This window comes from Nycticebus coucang, chromosome 7, assembly GCF_027406575.1.
Source record: "Nycticebus coucang isolate mNycCou1 chromosome 7, mNycCou1.pri, whole genome shotgun sequence".
Taxonomy (NCBI): Eukaryota; Metazoa; Chordata; class Mammalia; order Primates; family Lorisidae; genus Nycticebus; species Nycticebus coucang.
In genome coordinates, this window is record NC_069786.1 from 86576111 (window position 1) to 86589989 (window position 13879).

At 38.4% G+C, this 13879-nt stretch overlaps 1 protein-coding gene across 1 annotated transcript in view; it reads left to right on the top strand.

The window, feature by feature from the left end:
- ANKAR (ankyrin and armadillo repeat containing) overlaps positions 1–13879 on the top strand; it is a 93313-nt gene that overhangs the window by 28112 nt on the left and 51322 nt on the right. The window contains exons 8-11 of the mRNA XM_053598378.1: positions 10–211; positions 1976–2184; positions 6307–6411; positions 8781–9022. Of these exons, the coding sequence (XP_053454353.1) occupies positions 10–211; positions 1976–2184; positions 6307–6411; positions 8781–9022 (758 nt within the window). The remainder of the gene's footprint in view (positions 1–9; positions 212–1975; positions 2185–6306; positions 6412–8780; positions 9023–13879) is intronic.

Genomic DNA, 13879 nt, shown 5'->3' on the forward strand with positions numbered 1-13879 from the left:
CCATTCTAGGTCCAACACCCCTACACCTAGCCGCTCAGGCTTGCTCGTTAGAAACAACCATCTGTCTACTCAGTTTCAAAGCTGATTATATGCTTTCTGAAAAAAGAGGCTGGATGCCAATTCACTTTGCTGCTTTCTATGACAACATCTGCATCGTTATTGTTCTCTGTAGGAAGGATCCCAGTTTGCTAGAAGCTGAGGCAACAGCTGAGTAAGTTATGAAGCATTTATAAGAATATAAATTTCTGGGCTCGGCGCCTGTGGCTCAAGTGGCTAAGGCGCCAGCCACGTACACCTGACCTGGCGGGTTCAAATCCAGCCCGGGCCCGCCAAACAACAATGATGGCTGCAACCAAAAAATAGCCAGGCATTGTGGTGGGCGCCTGTAGTCCCAGTTATTTGGGAGGCGGAGACAGGAGACTCGCTTGAGTCCAGGAGTTTGAGGTTGCTGTGAGCTATGATGCCACAGCACTCTACCCAGGGCAACAGCTTGAGGCTCTGTCTCAAAAAAAAAAGAATATAAATTTCTGCTTTTCATGGCTTGCCCCAAGCACTGACGCTAAAAGGCATGATTAGTATAGCTGGTTTGAAAAGTGTGTGAAGCTTACTCTGCTTTCCTTTCTGGGGATGGTCTTCTTCCACCACTTATCTTGAAAATTAAAAAGATGACAGCTTCTGTCAATCTATGCATGTTTTTTGAAAGAATAGCAAGTAATCCCTAGGAAGTTTTTTCTAACTTTCTCCTAATAGTGTGGTTCCACAGATTATATTATCACGGTAACTCCTTTAACTAACTGCTTAGTGCCTAGAAGAAGTCCTAAGGGAGAAGAAATTTGCTCTAAATTAGACTCTACACAGCCAGGAGGCAGCCCCAGGGCTCCAGGCCAAAGTGGATAGACTTTGGATAACAGGAGAAATAATCTGGTGGTGTCTGGAAGAAAAAAAAAAAATCAAAAGGGAGAAAATAACTTTGCAATTTAAAAGATTGCAAACAATCTTTTGTTTTACTGCTTAGCTGAGGGCCAGCCGTTAAGGTGGAAAAGTGACTTCTACTGAAGGTATATTCTTGGTTAGAAATCTAAAGACCAGGTTATTATTTTGAAACTCTCAACCTGATTAGGCATAGTTTCATTCAGTTTTTTCTAAGATTTCAAATAATCTGTGCATTATTACTCAGTGGTGTCTAGGGCTAGCATACTAGCTTGATAGTTTGAGTGACACCAGCTTCCTCTTCCTGCTCCTTTAACATGTGGCTTCCATGTTATGGTACAAAATGATAACTCTTGCTTTTTTAAAAAAATCATGTCTGCATTCTAGTCATTAGAAGAAAGGGAGAAGTATTGGAACATTCCTTCCTCTTTAGGTTGTTGCCCAGGTAAATTCCATTAACATCCCATTGGCCAAACTTGGTTGTGTGGCCACACCCATCTAAGGGGAAGCTGGGAGATGTAACATAGAGCTGGATAGCCAGATGTAACATTGAGCTGGAAAAGGTCTTCACTATTCAAAGGCAGGTAGTGAGTTTTGAAAAAAACTGTTAGTTTCTACCTCATTAAAGAAGGTAGGACTTGAAAAATGGACATGAAATGTGAAGAAATGGATTTGATTACTACCCGAGCCTGAGGGTGATCATTTGTGAAATGGCTGACAATACTTGCCTTACTTTTTCTTTCACTCATACAGTTGTTGTAAGAATTAGACAGGATAGTATCCTAGGAACTTTGTGCATTATCAACCTCCAAAAAACTACAAGTCATGATAATTGAAGTTGAGAAGAAGGGCAGGGACTGATAGAAAGGGCAGCAGAGCAAGGGAGTAAACCTGTTTAGAAGTGAAATATAGACCATGAGAATGCGTAGAAGAAGGTGGTGGTGTAAGTGAGACCTCCTACAATAGCAGCTTTAAATGTTTTACAGAAAGCAAATCTGATACTATGTGTGTGCTCAAATGTTATAATATGTTCCTCGATTTTTAGGAATCAGTGTACTCCACTGTTACTGGCTGCCACTTCAGGAGCGCTGGATACTATTCAGTATCTGTTTTCTCTTGGTGCTGACTGGAGAAAAACAGACACTAAAGGAAATAATATAATCCATTTATCAGTGTTAACGTTTCACACAGAGGTTCTCAAGTATATAGTAGAGTTAAATATTCCTGAACTCCCAGTGTGGAAAACTTTGGTAGGTAAGTACAGAACATGTAATCTCTTTGTAAATAAATGTTCTCATTATTACTTGGTTTAATTATCGATACTTACCTCTAAAATAGAGCATATAAAATAATAAGTGCATCATATTTTTAAAAAAATAATGAAATAAACATTTTATGAGTTAAAACAAGTAGTAGAAATAACAAAAAGCTGTACTTTTATGTGTGCAAAGGTAGTTTTATTTCTAAGTTAAAATTTAACATCTATGTCCCAAACAGGCTAAATTTTACAAAATTATATTTATTTTTATTTCCTATTTTTTCCAAACTTTAACTATCTTCTCTTCCATCAAAAAAGTGAATTCAAAAAATTAAGATTAAAAAAAGAAAAAGAGAGAGGAGTGAAAAGGTTCCCTCCAATGTTTTCCTTGTCTGATAATTTTAGGGACAAATTCAGCAAAATACTTTCTTGTATTTTGGTAAATGTTTTGTAAAAAATTATGTTGAGTTTTTTTTCAAATTTATATCCAATCTATATAGAAATAGTATTATAAGAGGAAGGGATACTAGGTCAATTGAATGTATACATCTAATTTTACTCCCTCCCAAGACCTCAGTAAAATTACATGGTGATTAAATGATAATAATACCACCAGCAGCAGACAAGCATTAAAGGATGACAGGAAAGAATACAACAGCAGTAAAATATTAGAGGATAGAAACAGATAGGCAAGTCTTAGGATTTAGTTGACCAGAGAAAACCATTCCAAACCAACAGTGGGAAAACTCAGAACCCTTTAGACTCATACCATAAAATCCTCAAAAGGCTTGAAAACTGGCAGTGTCCATCAGGAGTGCTCTCCTCAGAGCCTAACCAGAAAAGACCTACAGATGCTGAGGCTGGAATTCTTACCAGCAAACAGAAGGGAGAGGACCTAGGAAACTGCAAGTCTGACCTGAAAGCAAAGCAAAGGGCGTTTCAAGGATGTTAGCAAGGGGAAGTTCCAGAATTGAACTGTGCACTGGCCTTCGGGAAAAAGAAGGGGGGAATTATCAGTAAGTATAAAAACTAAGCAAATGAAATGCCATAGTCCCTCCTTATCCACAGTTTTGTTTTCATGGTTTTAGTTACCTGCAATACAGTACAAGAAGATACCTTGAGGAGGGAAGGAGAGAGAAAACAAAAGAGAAAGAGAGAGGAAAAGAGAGAGCACCTTCACATAACTTTATTATTACAGTGTACTGTTGTAATTGTTCTATTATTGTTGTTGATCTCTTACTATTTCTGACTTGTATAAACCTTATTATAGGTGTATATGTTCAGGCAGTCTGGTCTGACTTATAGTTTTGACTTTACAATGGTGTGAAAGTGATATGCATTCTGTAGAAACTGCACTTTTAGTCTCTACTTAACCACTCTGTTTCTAACTTTCTGTACAATATTCAATAACATGACATATTCAACATTCTATTATAAAACAGGCTTTGTGTTAGATTGTTTTGCCCAACTGCAGACTAATGTAAGTGTTCTGAGCACGTTTAAGGCAGGCTAGCCTACGCTATGCTGTTTGGCAGATTAGGTGTATTAAATGCATTTTCTTTCTTTTGTGTGTGTGTTTTTTTTTGGCCGGGGATAGGTTTGAACCCGCCACCTCCGGCATATGGGACCGGTGCCCTACTCCTTGAGCCACAGGCACCGCTCATTAAATGCATTTTCAACTTACGATGGGTTTCTCAGAACGTTAATTGTCCTGAGAGTTGTTAAGTCAAGGAGCATCTGTATAGGAAAAAAATACAGTATATATGTAGGGTATGATACTAGCTGCAGTTTCAGGTGTGCATTGGAGGTCTTGGGATGAATAAGGGGGGACTGTGGTAAAATAAGAAACATTACCTCCAGGAAAAACCGAAAGTAAGAAATGAGACATAACTATAGTATATTACAATGCTCAGCTGAGAATAATGCCTGTGTCAGCTCATAATGTTAAGTACTAAACATTCTGTTTAACTAAAAGCTATAAATGTGGAGAAAAAGAAGCAAGAGGAAACAGCAACGCAGCATCAAAGAGCTAGTTTCCCATTTTTGTGACATGAAGTCAATTAATGTCATCTAAAATCGATACAGCAAAATGTAGCAGTGTATGTAAATATGCAGAAATATGGAGATGTGTAAATTGCAGAAGAATAAGGAAAAGAGTTCCAAGTGATTATGTCTGGAGAGATGAACCTAGAAAAATTGGGATGGTAGGGCCAGGAACCACTATATTTTGTTATAAGTCTTTCAGTAACATTGAGCTCTGAATCATGAGTATGTGTTACTTTGATAAAAATAAAAGTGAAAGCAAAAAAGAAAAAATAAAAGAATTGGAGAATGAGAACTGATTTTTCCCAACAAATCATTTTACTTTTTTTTTTTTGGCTTTACCCAGATTCCGGTAAGGTATCCAACTCCTTATCAGATAGATACACATGGTACAAGAGTTGCACATGACATTTTTCAACTCCATTCTACTAATTCAAGAACTTTGAGTATTTGGTTTTAAAACTGCCTAAATACTTGATCTTGGAATTTATTTGACACTGCGAACATATTCTGAGTACTGTGTGTCATCCCCAAGAGTTACTGAAAAGTGTTTTCAATGTTTATTGTGTGTGTCTCTTTATATTTTAGTATTATTAGGAGGAACTGAGAGGATCATCCTGTTACTTTTAACAAACTAAACCATTTTTTGAGCAGCCTCTAGCCGCTAATAGGAATATCCTAATATCACAAAAAACTTCTTTTTTAGTTTTCATAGTCTCACTATGTCACCCTCGGTAGAGTGCCATGGCATCACAGCTCACGGGAACTTCAAACTCTTGGGCTTAAGTAATTCTCTTGCCTCAGCCTCCCATGTAGCTTGATCTACAGGCGCCCACCACAACGCTTGGCTATTTTTTTGTTGTAGTTGTGATCGTTGTTTTAGCAGGCTTGGGCTGGGTTTGAACCCACCAGCCCTGGTGTATGTGGCCAGTGCCCTAACCCCTGAGCTATGGGCTCTGAGCCCACAAAAAAACTTCTAATGGCCACTTTTCCTATTGCCATCATGAGGAAGTCCTAATAAAGATATGAACAGAACAATAAAAAATAAGTATCTGGTCACTGCCTTGTCCCTGGAATAGCTCTCTCTTCTCACACTGACCGTTTCTACTGTGAGTAAAAAAAGAATTGGTTGGTTTATTAGAAGCCTCAGGATTAGCTCTTGGAGTGGAAGCTAAATTTTAAGAGGGCTCAACAGAGTGATTTGGTAATGGAGTGGCTAGATAAAGAGACAAGGAATAGATAGAGTGATATGTCTGTACTCACATCAAACATTGTTCAGAAGCATATGTATTTGTATTATCTTCTATCTGGAGTACAATTTCATTCAAGATTCTTAAGAGTATTTTCTTCATATTCAGGGAAGATATAAAGCCTCTACCTAATTTAATGAATATTAATTTTTCTTTTTTTTGAAATGGAGTCTCACTACGTCACCCTCCATAGAGTGCTATGGAGTCACCGCTCCCAGCAAACTCAAACTCCTGGGCTCAAGCCATTCTCTTGCCTCAGCCTCCCAAGTAGCTGGGACTACAGGCGCCCACCAAAAACACCTGGCTGTGTTTTGGTTGTAGTTGTCATTGTTGGTTAGCTGACCCCAGCTGGGTTCGAACCTGCCAGCTCCAGTGAATGTGGCTGGCTCCCTCGCCGCTGAGCTACAGGTGCCGAGCTAATGAATATTAAACTTGATGATAATGTAGTTTACTTTGCCATTTTTGAAAACCCATACCTGAATTATAATCAATGTCTAATTTTAGGTAGAGAAAAATGTACTATTTTCCAAGTGAATTTGAACTATTTGACTAGCCAATCTAAGCCATTCATACCAAAGATAAAGAGTTTCAGGATTTTTTTCCACTAATTATCTAGACTATAAATCTCAAAGATCATGGGCATATATAATCTGTTCAGCACCTCACAGAAGACAATGTACAGAGAGGAATTTAATGTGTGCAATTGGTGGTGATGGTGTTAACCTCAACTCTTTGTTTCACTTGACCTATACAAAAACAAAATCAATCGTTCTGTTGCCCTTTGTGTAAATTACAGCCTGTATTTTTCTGTTGAATACTTATCAGAAATGTTGCAATGTGAAAGCTACAGACGAAAAATGATGGCCGTCATGTCCTTGGAAGTAATTTGCTTAGCAAAGGATCAATACTGGAAGTTCATTTTGGATGCAGGTAATACACAATCTGTCTTTTCTGTAGGGTATTTTATGGAGAGCTGTACTATATTCAAGTCAATCATTTAAAAATATATTTTTAATTGTAGATGAAACTTTATAGTTGATTTTAAGTTTCTTTTTCCTAAGATCACTTCCTTTACCTGTCAACTATTATTTTGTTTTTCACATGGAAGCTACACAGTATCAAAAAACTATAAAAATTACATTTCTCTAAAATTTGCAAACTTAAAAACTGATTTTAAATTACTTTACCATACTTCTCGTGTATTTACTTTCATTTAGAAGTTGGTCCTGTTCTGTATTTACATGATTTCTTTGAATGTTGTGGCATCATTGCTCACAGGAACCTCAAACTCTTGGGGTCAAATGATCCTCTTGCCTTAGCCTCCCAAGTAGCTAGGACTATAGGCATCTGCCACAAAGCATGGCTGTTTTTAGAGGCAGGGTTTTGCTGTGGCTCAGGCTGGTCTTGAACCCGTGAGCTCTGGCAATCCACCTGCCTCAGCCTCCAGAGTGCTAGGATTACAGGCATTAGCCATGGCACCCGATTTATTTTTGAAATTAAAATTTCAGGTGGCATCTGTATTTCAAGTGGCTAAGGCGCCAGCCACATACACTAGAGCTGGCGGGTTCGAATCCAACCTGGGCCTGCCAAACAATGACAGCTGACAAAAAAAATGACAAAAAAATAGCCGGGCATTGTGGTAGGCACCTGTAGTCTCAGCTACTTGGGAGGCTGAGGTAAGAGTATCACTTAAGCCCAGGAGTTGGAGGTCGCTGTGAGCTGTGATGCCATAGCACTCTACTCAGGGTGATAGCTTGAGGCTCTGTCTCAAAAAAAAAAAAAAAAATATATATATATATATATAAAATTTCAAAGTGGATTTCGTGTCAGGACTGGTTTGTTACAAGCTCTGAATTTAGACCTGAGGCTAATTGCTTAGTCTCTCTAGCTAAGTTGCCTTATTAATAGAGTGGTTCTACCTCAAATATGGAGTTGTTTTGAGAAGAGCAAAGTCCAGTATAACTTTCTGAAATGATGAAAATCTTCTATCTGAAGATGTATACCCTAATGTAGATATTGAACATACATGAGATGCTTCATAAATATTAAATGAATAAATTAAAATGTATTTGATTGTAGGTAGTCCCCAAATGCATTCCTAAAAATATGTACAAAAAGATCTATGCCCAAAGAGTGAACTACAGACTTAAACAAGTCATGAACTATGTTTCATTTCAGATAGCTAAATAAGCAAAACCTAATTATACCCATTTTCTTTTCTAGCACTTTATATATGTTCTTTAATGTGTTATCTTTCTATTTTACATTGATACAAGTATAACAAGCATCCAATTGCAGCCAGATTTTCTGTTTTCACCATGCCCAGTGATTTCCATATTTGAACTAATTGTAATTAATGAGGCTGAATGTTAGATTTCAGTAGATCCAACACTTCTTATTTTTCATTTGCTAGTATAAAACAGGGATGAAATATAATAAAATGTTCAAATAATTCCACAACCATTGCCATACAAAGTTGATACAATAACCAAAATTGAATTCTACCATGTGGTAGCTAAAGAATTTGTCAATTATCTTTTTTTTTTTTTTTTTTTTGAGACAGAGTCTCACTTTGTCACCCTTGGGTAGAGTGCCATGGCATCATAGCTCACAGCAACCCCAAACTCTTGGATTCAAGCAATTCTCTTGCATCAGCCTCCCAAGTAGCTGGGACTACAGGCACCAACCACAATGCCTGGCTATTTTTAGAGGCAGGGTCTCACTCTGGCTCAGGCTAGTCTTGAACCTGTGAGCTTAGGCAATCCACCCACCTCATCCTCCCAGAGTGCAGAAATTACAGGCATGAGTCACTACTCCGGGCCTGTCAGTTATCTTACGTGAAAATTCAGTGTTTCTTTGTTTTTTGTTTTTTGTTTTTTTTTTGGTTTTTGGCCGGGGCTGGGTTTGAACCCGCCACCTCTGGCATATGGGACTGGTGCCCTAATCCTTGAGCCACAGGCACCGCCAAAATTCAGTGTTTCAAAGATAAAGGTTTCTAAAATAAAGTGCATGCTTGCATGCTATCTGATAATCAAATGTATGACAATGAGAGCTGTCTATACTTTAGTAAGAAAGTTAATTCATGTAGTTTCCCATGAAAATGTTATAAATATTTTATAGAATTATTTGCTATTAGCAGCATGTCCAGCAGAGAAAAAAATTTAATGAACAAGAATTATTTGCTTATTATTTATATTATAATGCTCATAAATATTAATTTCTTAAATATCATCATGATAAATTTATGACAAATAGTACAAATAATTCATGATTTCTTTTGTTTTGTCTTTTCATTACAGGGACCATTCCTGCCCTAACCAATCTATTAAAAATTCCTAAAATTAAATTACAGTGCAAAACAGTTGGCTTATTGAGTAATATCTCAACCCACACAAGTGTAGTGCATGCTTTGGTAGAGGCAGGAGGCATTCCAGCTCTGATCAACCTACTAACCTCTGAGGAACCAGAACTACACTCTCGCTGTGCTGTCATTTTATATGACATTGCTCTGCACGAAAACAAGGATATTATTGCTAAATATGTGAGTCCTTTTCATAGAACATCATTTTTGACTGAATAATTTCCTTACGTGGAAGCTAGATAAATAAAGACTCATGTTATTATAGAGTGGCAAAACTTTCAGGGATGAATGAAGCAAGGAAAGGGGAGAGAGGGGAAACCTGGTGAAAAATACTAAGAGGATAGCATTTGAGTATAGTCTTGAAGTAGATGAGGAAGTGTTTTTGGTTTGTTTGTTAGTTTGTTTGGACAGATTATCATTATGTCACCCTCGGTAGAGTGCCCTGTGTCACAGCTCACAACAACCTCAAACTCTTGGGCTTAAGTGATTTTCTTGCCTCGGTCTGCCAAGTAGCTGGGACTACAGGTACCCATCACAATGCCCAGCTATTTTTGGTTGCATTTGTCATTGTTGTTCAGCTGGCCCAAGCCAGGTTCAAACCTGCCAGCCTCAGTGCATGTGACCAACACCATAACCGCTGTGCTATGGGTGCCGAGCCAGGAAGTGTTTTTCGTATGTTAGTATATGTTGATGGTTCTTGCTATTTATAAGAAGATATTACTAAGTATATTACTAAGTACAAGAATCATTACCATTCTGGCTATTTCTATTCTGGCTGAGAAATGTAGTCTAATTGTGTACCAGAAAGTATTAGAAGAAAATTTTTTTGGTGAATACTAGGTAATCTTTGCCATTCTGTATTTTCTCACAATCCTCCTTATTATATCAACTAATGTTTTATTTCAGATCTTTTAATAGATATTTATAAGTGAGGTAGTTTGTTTGTTTTTCTTTTTGAGATGGGATCTTACGGTGTTGCCCAGGCTGTGTCAAACTTCTGGGCTCAAGTGATCCTCTCATATTAGCCTCCTAAGTAGCTGGGATTCTAAGTGTATGCCACAATGAAGATTTCTGGCTAATGAAGATTTCTCATAGTTGTTTTCAGGTAATGCTGCTTTATTATGGAGTAAATCTTTTAACATTGTACAATGTACTTCTTTTTTTTTTTGAGACAGAGTTTCACTTTGTTGCCCTCTATGAAGTGCCACAGCCTCACAGCGCACAGCTGCCAAGTAGCTGGGACTACAGGCACCTGCCACAATGCCCAGCTATTTGGTTTTGTTGTTTTATGTTTTGTGGGGACAGGGTCTTGTTCTTGCTCAGGCTGGTCTTGAACTCCTAAGCTCAGGTGATTCATTCACCTTGGCCTCCTTTGCTCATCCTTTTTAACGTTTCTGAGTCATTCTATTTGTTGTGTTTGTTACCAATCATTTGGGAAAATGTTAGAAATATATATACAGCCAGGCCTATCTCCATAGTTGGTCAGTCTTATTAATTTGGACCTAACAATGTTCGGAGATTCTAATAATTGCCAGAGTTAGGATGAATATGTTACTTGTATGCAGTATATTTAGTTTTTGCTTTGTCATTCACTTTTTCATTGACTTAGCTGATTTACATTTATTGACGTGGTGCATTTTTAACTTTAGTTCTGGCATAATATTGTCTTATTGTTTTTGGTTTTTATTGTTCTTTAAATCTTCTACTATATGATCGATGTTTTCTTTCCCTTTTTTTCTTCAACTTTGATATCCAGGATTTACATATCAGTATTAGTTATCCATTTTTCCTGAGACTTGGTGTACCTTGTCAACATATACATTCTTTTTTATTTTTTTATTTTTTGTATTGGGATGCATTCTTGAATCCACATCTCTGTTTCTTCTGTAGTATTACTTCAGTCCATTCATACAACAAATATTTGTTTAGAGTTTATTATATGGCAAATACTATTATAGATGCTGGGGGTACAGCAGTGAACAAGACAGATACAATCCCAGCCTCTATGGAGCTTTTATTCAAGTTGGGGAGATAATAAGACAAAAAAATGAAACAAATCAGTGAAGATATAGTATTTTAGATGAGAATAGGTGTTGGGAGAAAAATGAAGGGTATAGAGGGAGCCTAATGAAAAATACTTTACATAAGAAGTGCATTTGGGAACAAATATATGAGGGAGTGTTTTTCATATGTCTGATGGGAAGGGCATTTGGGACAAAGGAAATAAGTGCACAATAAATGAAGTAGAAACGTGCCTAGCAGATTCAAGAAACAGCAAGAAAGCCAAGGTAGCTGAAGGGAGAGAGACAGGAGACACTCCGCTGGGTAATAGTAGGTCATCCATGTAGGCACTTGTTGGATACCTTAGTCTGAGTATGCTCTGGGAAGTTTTATGAAGAGATTTACATTATTTTACATTCTATATAAGTTATTGCAGTAATTCTGATAAAAGATAATGGTGTCTTAAACTGGAGTGGCAATGGTAGAAATGGTGAGAAGTACTCATATTATGTATTATGTTTTAAAATATATGGTTCAGCCACTAGGATTTGTGGAAAAGTTGAAATATCTAGAAGAATTAATAAGAAGATTAAGAAGGAGTAGTCAGGGCGGCGCCTGTGGCTCAGTGAGTAGGGCGCCGGCCCCATACGCCGAGGGTGGCGGGTTCGGAGCCAGCCCCGGTCAAACTGCAACAGAAAAATAGCCGGGCGTTGTGGCGGGCGCCTGTAGTCCCAGCTGCTCGGGAGGCTGAGGCAAGAGAATCGCGTAAGCCCAAGAGTTAGAGGTTGCTGTGAGCTATGTGACGCCATGGCACTCTACCCAAGGGTGGTACAGTGAGACTCCGTCTCTACAAAAAAAAAAGGAGTAGTCAATGGGATAGAAAGAAACCTGAATCTGTTGTCCTATCAGTGAATGGAAAAGTATCTTAAGGAGGACAAAATGGTCAATAGATAGCGTTAGTGTCAAATGCTATCATAAAATTAAATATAGACCATTTAAAAAGTGGTCATTGAATTATTGAATCCGTTGATCACTTCTCTACCTTTGTCTCAAAAAATTTACCCTGAGCTCTAATGTCTCTCCTATGTTCTCTCTTTTTTAGAGATGATTGGTTCATTCACTTTTTTCATTGGTAATGATACCTCATTTAGTTAAAACATTTTTGGGGTCCAAGGGATAGGATGTCACTCTGTAGTCCAGGCTAGAGTGCAGTGGCCTGATCACAGTTCACTGTCATTTCAAACTCCTGGGCTCAGGCAATCCTCTTGCCTCTGTCTCTTGGCTAGCTGGGACTACCACCTAATTATATTATTTTAATTTTTTGAAGAGACAGGTTCTTATTATGTTGCCCAAACTGGTCTTGGGTTCCTGGTCTCAAGCATTTGTCCTGCCTCAGCCTTCCTAAGTGCTGAGATTATGGATGTAAGCCACCACACCTGGCCTGGTTATAATTTTCATCAACTTTGTGGCAATAGTTCTTTTTCTTTTCTTTTTTTTTTGAGACAGAGCCTCAAGCTGTCACCCTGTGTAGAGTGCTATGGCGTCACAGCTCACAGTAACCTGAAACTCCTGGGCTTAAACGATTCTCTTGCCTCAGCCTCCCAAGTAGCTGGGACTACAGGACTACAGGCACCCAGCACAACACCCTGCTATTTTTTGGTTGTAGTTGTCATTGTTTGGCAGGCCCAGGCTGGATTTGAACCTGCTAGCTCTGGTGTATGTGGCTGGCACCTTAGTTGCTTCAGGTACAGGCGCCGAGCCTGTGGCAACATTTTTCTAATGAGTATCTGTTTTAATCTGGTCCTGTTGCTACAACAAAATACCACAGACTGGGTAATTTATAAACAACAGAAATTTATTTCTCACAGTCCAAGATTAAGGCACAGCAGGCTTGATATCTGGTCAGGGCTGCTCTCTGCTTCCAAGGGTGTGCTTTGTTGCTGTGTCCTCAACTGGAAGATATCAGAGGGCAAAAGGGCCTCGTCACTTCCTTCCAGCCTTTTTAAAAATTATATTTATTAAATCATAAATTTGTACATTGATGCATTCATGTGGTTCAGGGTAATGCTTTGATATACAATGTGAAATGCTTACGTTGAACTAAGTAACACATCCATTACAATTATACTCATTTCTTAATAGTTTTGAAATGTACCATTGCATCATGCACATTAGGTGGGTCTCCCCAAATACCCTCCTTCCTCCCATACCCTACTCCCCTCCCCTCTCTCTCCTCTTCCCTTCTACATTCTGGACTATAGTTATGTTTTGCCATTCGTATGAGTGTGTAGGTGATTATATATTGATTTCATAGTAGTATTGAGTACATTGGATACTTTTTTCCCCATTCTTGAGATACCTTACTAAGAAGAATATGTTACAGCTCCATCCAGGTAAACATAAAAGATATGAAGTCTCCATCTTTTTTATGGCTGCATAGTATTCCATGGTATACATAGACCACAATTTGTTAATCCATTCATGGGTTGATGGCACTTGGGCTGTTTCCATGTCTTGGCTATTATGAATTGGGTTGCAATAAACATTCTGGTGCAAATATCTTTGTTGTAAAATATATATATATATATTTTTTGTAGAGACAGAGTCTCATTTTATCACCCTCAGTAGAGTGCTATGGCATCACAGCTCACAGCAACCTTCAGCTCCTGGGCTTAGGCGATTCTCTTGCCTCAGCCTCCTGAGTAGCTGGGACTCCAGGCACCCACCACAACGCCCAGCTATTTTTTTGTTGCAGTTTGGCTGGGGCTGGGTTTGAACCCGCCACGCTCGGTAAATGGGGCTGGTGCCCTGCCCATTAGGCCAAAGGTGCCACCCTGTTGTAAAATAATTTTTGATCATCTGGGTATATACCTAGTAGAGGAATTGCAGGATCAAATGGAAGGTCTACTTTTAGTTCCTTAGTTCCTTGAGTGTTCTCCAAGCTTCTTTCCAAAAAGGTCATATTAGCTTGCATTTCCACCAGCACTGCAGAAGCGTTCCCTTCCCTCCGCATCTTCGCCAACATCTGTAGTTGTA